The sequence below is a fragment of the Nanorana parkeri genome, unplaced genomic scaffold, assembly GCF_000935625.1.
Source record: "Nanorana parkeri isolate BGI_ZX_2015 unplaced genomic scaffold, ASM93562v1 scaffold324, whole genome shotgun sequence".
NCBI classification, from domain to species: Eukaryota; Metazoa; Chordata; class Amphibia; order Anura; family Dicroglossidae; genus Nanorana; species Nanorana parkeri.
The window spans coordinates 634,371-639,512 of NW_017306592.1; the positions used below are offsets into that span (position 1 = coordinate 634,371).

The 5,142-nt window shown below is 45.4% G+C and overlaps 1 protein-coding gene across 1 annotated transcript in view; it reads left to right on the plus strand.

Moving 5' to 3' along the window:
- The window catches only part of NBAS (neuroblastoma amplified sequence), a 578,163-nt gene that overhangs the window by 402,071 nt on the left and 170,950 nt on the right, over positions 1–5,142 (plus strand). The window contains exon 44 of the mRNA XM_018558184.1: positions 1,307–1,641. Coding sequence (XP_018413686.1) covers positions 1,307–1,641 — 335 coding nt within the window. The remainder of the gene's footprint in view (positions 1–1,306; positions 1,642–5,142) is intronic.

Sequence of the window (5,142 nt, forward strand, 5' to 3'; positions counted from 1 at the left end):
GGTATTTTGTTGTGTTTTGGGGCATTTAATAAAATGTTTCACTAAATATTGGGGTTTAATAAGGAGTTGCGCTAATATTGCGCAACATAAAAATTTGCAACTACCACCATTTTATTCTATAGGGTCTTGGCATTCAGAAAATATATAATGTTGGGGGGTTTTAAGTAATTTTCAGGCCTAAAATGTGGAATATAACATGGGTACAAAAAAATGAAAAAAAGGGCTCAGTCATGAAGGGGTTAATGTATTCATTAGAACCATTATCAACGCATTTATAACACACCTTATATACTGTATGTATCTGAATGTATCATTATATTCCTGTTATCTTCAGCTCTACTCTCAGATTGAGGGAAAGTGGGGCAGACAATAGGTCAATCCTGGCTCTGGGAACTTGCTTCTAGAAACAGAGAGATAAGAAACAGCAGAGTGATGATCGTATCCTTATACTTGTGTTCTGTTAATGTGCAGACAGTAAACAAATGGAATTTTGGTGACAAAGCTGTATTTCTTAAAGGAGAACTATGAGGTGAGTGATTTCCACTCATCCTCATAGTTAGAGACGACGTGTGACAAAGAAGCTGTCACAGGTCAGCTGTATCGATCGGGAAGTGAGCAGAAACATGCCGCAGATCCGCTCACTTACCGATCATCTCCCTGCAGTGAGCAGTGACTGTCCCGATCCTCCGGCGCTGAGGGGAGAAAAGAACGAGGGAGGCGGTGGGCACAGCTGGCTCTGCTTCTAGATAGGCTGTCACTCACGCAGCTGTGTGGATCTCGACAGAAATATAGGGATCCGTCCCGGCTGCAGTGCTCTCAGTATAACGCAGGCAAAAGCCCGCTTTATACTGAGCTTTGGGTCACGGGAGAAGGTTAGTACATGTCCTCCTGTGACCCTAAAAAGAACTATGGGGGAAAACGCTTACCCCATAGTTCTCTTTTAACTGCAATGGCAAAAAAGTGAGGTCACTGACCTGAGTATGATGTCTGATTGCAGCGTCTAAATCACAGAACATGTCTTTTGGCAGTTGAGAAAACTTGCATATGTATTCAGCTGTCCAAGCAATGTTCAGCTTTGAAAAGTACAACTTCAGAGTAACTTTAAAACCTTGACTTTCCTGCCCACAAGTGGGTAGTAGCTGTACACTCATAAATAACATAGTATGACCCAAAATTTCCGTTACACCAACGCAAGGTAGGGCACATCCAGCTTTTTTTTTTGGCACAAAGTAGCTCAAAAAGTTGAAGGATAAGGTTGTTTGTTTAAATATTTCAAAAAAATTAAACTGATGTCATTTTTCAACAGGTCTGGATTACAAAAAGATGTCCGAGTCTAGTTCAAGCCCTCTAAAAGCTCTGGAGCCCGTCCTCACCAGTCATAATGTGTTGGCCATTTCTAAACTGGCTTCCAGAATCCCGGAGCTGGATGGCACCATGCTCTCTCCCAGCTCTGTGCATGCTACGTGGCTGAAGAAACTTTTTTGGAATGGTGACCCTCAACTACTAAAGAAAGTCCCACAAACTGCCAATGAATGGAGCCAGGCATATGACATCTGCAAGAAATACTTTGACAGGCTCAGCCCCAGTGATATAATTGTTTTCACTGACGAGATCACCTTTTCCTCACGTGCTATCAGCCAGGTAACTGTCTTCTTACAGCTTTGTTATTGTCAGGCGTTTTATAGTGTTGCTGCTGTGAGTCCAAAGAACGTGCAAAAAGTGCCTACCATATTTTTTGGTGTGATCCAAACTACTACTCTGCAGCTCTTGAGTCTAGGTACTTTCTGCAGGAATTCCGTGGCTTTAGCTCCAAGCAGAAGATTTAGCTTGCTTCCTGTCATCCCTCACAGCAGTGTGTATGCCCCAGCAAGCATTTGAGTGGTGTGTGCATTGCATTATGGCCTGCTCACGGCTGCGCCAGAGCTCCCACTTGTGTTTTAGCTAAAGTATTCTTACACACTGCTTCTGGGGTTAGGGTCTAACGAAAATTGCAGAAGTCTTCATAAGTTGAAGTAATGTATGTGCAGTCATCTTGAGTTTACTGTAGTTGCTTATATTTTATAAACAAAAGTCATCTTTAACCGCTTGAAGACCAGGTGTTTAGATCCCCTACCTGGCCAGGCCATTTTTCAGTGTTCAGCGCTGCAGTACTTTGACTGACATTTATTCCGTCACGCAACGATAAAAATTTGCTATTTGTATTCTGTGCAAAGCAACAGGTTTGCTTCAGTCCCCCTTTCCAGCACATGCTTACCTTTCCTTCACTGCCCCGCCTTTCAGTGGTGGTAGCCAATTCTTGATACTTGTGATAGTGTTGAGCCAATCACATGGGGAGTCCATTGGCCTGTGTGACTTACACTGCCGGTAGCTGAATAGAGGTCCTAATTAAAGTTATCCTTTTGTTTTGAATTGCATTGGCAAAGCACGTATTTACTTTAAGGCCTAACTCCCACCAAGGAATTTTTGTTGGGGGTGCTCTTTGATATTTATGTTGGGGAGATTTTCTTTCACTTCACTTTCTTTAACAATGGTAAATGGGTCATGAAGGGGAATCTCCACAACAAGGATGCAGATGGCAATAAAAACCTAGTAGAGGTTCTACGCCTTCCCCAAGTTTTTAAAACTGCTTTTCACTGATATATCCAGGGCTTGAAAAAATTGATAGTGTCTCACCAGTCAGTCAAAAATGTCACCAGTCAGCATGACCAGACTATAGCCTTGCAATTTATGTTAAAGTTTGGGGACAGATAGAGCTTTTTTTTGTAGGTATATAATCCCCACGTATATTTTACTATACAATAAAAAAAGTACCACAAATGTAGGAAAAAAACAAAAAAGTTTCCCTACGTTATGTTATAAAACATTTATTCTTACCCATATTTTTAGCAAAACATAAAAGTCGGGGTCACGTTGGGTAAATAGACACCAAACATGTCAAGCTTTAAAATTGCGTGCGCCCGCAAAATCGCAAAAAAACTCCCATAGGCGACGATTAAAACGCTTTTACTGTTCATCAGTTTAGTGTTTTAGTGTTATCAGTGATTAAAGGAGAACTATGGGGTTAGGCATTTTCCCTATAGTTCTCAGGGTAACGGGAGAACACAAATTAGCGTCCTCCCGTCACCCTAAGCTCAGTATATAGGGAGCTGCAGCTCGCGGTATACTGAGATGCCGCACCTGGAGCGGATCCCGACAATTATGTCTGGATCCGCCCAGCTGCGTGAGTGACAGCTGGCTCTGCCTATCTAGAGGCAGAGCCAGCTGTACCTGCCCCTCCCCCATCTGTTCTGCCAGTCAGCACTGGCGGAGCGGGGAGGGGGGAATCCAGCTCCTCCCCTGTCAGGGCAGAGAGCCGTGACAGGATCGAGAAGTGAGCGAACGCCGGTATGTGTTCGCTCACTTTGCGATCTACTGAGCCGACCTGCCGACCTGTGACAGTCTCATTGTCACAGGTCGGCTAGAACTATGAGGTGAGTGAAAAACACTCGCCTCATAGTTCTCCTTTAGGCTGGGTTCCCACCTAGGCGTTCGAAATATGCGTGTATGACGCGCGTTTTGGGGTGCATGTTTTAACCGCGATTTGCAGCCCTCAAAACGCGCCTTTACGAGGGCTATCCGGCTGTATCCTAATGGATACGCACGGGCGTAGGGCGTTTTTCAGCACGTTCCGACACGCTGAAATACCCCCAAGTGAGAACCATGCCCATAGGAAATTATGGGATTTCATTTGCTGGGAGTTTTACAGCGCGTCGATCAGCGCTGTAAAACGCCTAGGTTTGAACCCGGCCTTAATGGCTCTAAAATTATTGCTCTCACTCCGACGTTTGCGGCAATATGCAACATCTGCGGCACGTAGGCGCACATATGCGTGTGTATGTGGGGGGCGGGGACTTTAAAAAAATGTTATGCATTATTTTTTTTAATGTATCTTTCGTTTTTGTATTACTTTTTTTTTTTTTTACACACACACAACTTTATTGCTATTACATGGGGGGCTAATAAGCCCCCTATGGGATAGCCAATTTACATGACAGGTCCTCTTTATGGAGACATCAGGGGTCTCCAAGACCCCTGTCACCTAGGGACACCCAGAGAAGCTGATGAAGCAGAGATCGGATCTAGCTGGAGAGTGACACTGAATGCAAGAGAACTATGGGGTTAGGCATTTTCCCTATAGTTCTCAGGGTAACGGGAGAACACAAATTAGCGTCCTCCCGTCACCCTAAGCTCAGTATATAGGGAGCTGCAGCTCGCGGTATACTGAGATGCCGCACCTGGAGCGGATCCCGACAATTATGTCTGGATCCGCCCAGCTGCGTGAGTGACAGCTGGCTCTGCCTATCTAGAGGCAGAGCCAGCTGTACCCGCCCCCTCCACCGTCTGTTCTGCCAGTCAGCACTGGCGGAGCGGGGAGGGGGGAATCCAGCTCCTCCCCTGTCAGGGCAGAGAGCCGTGACAGGATCGAGAAGTGAGCGAACGCCGGTATGTGTTCGCTCACTTTGCGATCTACTGAGCCGACCTGCCGACCTGTGACAGTCTCATTGTCACAGGTCGGCTAGAACTATGAGGTGAGTGAAAAACACTCGCCTCATAGTTCTCCTTTAGGCTGGGTTCCCACCTAGGCGTTCGAAATATGCGTGTATGACGCGCGTTTTGGGGTGCATGTTTTAACCGCGATTTGCAGCCCTCAAAACGCGCCTTTACGAGGGCTATCCGGCTGTATCCTAATGGATACGCGCGGGCGTAGGGCGTTTTTCAGCACGTTCCGACACGCTGAAATACCCCCAAGTGAGAACCATGCCCATAGGAAATTATGGGATTTCATTTGCTGGGAGTTTTACAGCGCGTCGATCAGCGCTGTAAAACGCCTAGGTTTGAACCCGGCCTTAATGGCTCTAAAATTATTGCTCTCACTCCGACGTTTGCGGCAATATGCAACATCTGCGGCACGTAGGCGCACATATGCGTGTGTATGTGGGGGGCGGGGACTTTAAAAAAATGTTATGCATTATTTTTTTTAATGTATCTTTCGTTTTTGTATTACTTTTTTTTTTTTTTACACACACACAACTTTATTGCTATTACATGGGGGGCTAAGAAGCCCCCTATGGGATAGCCAATTTACATGACAGGTCCTCTTTA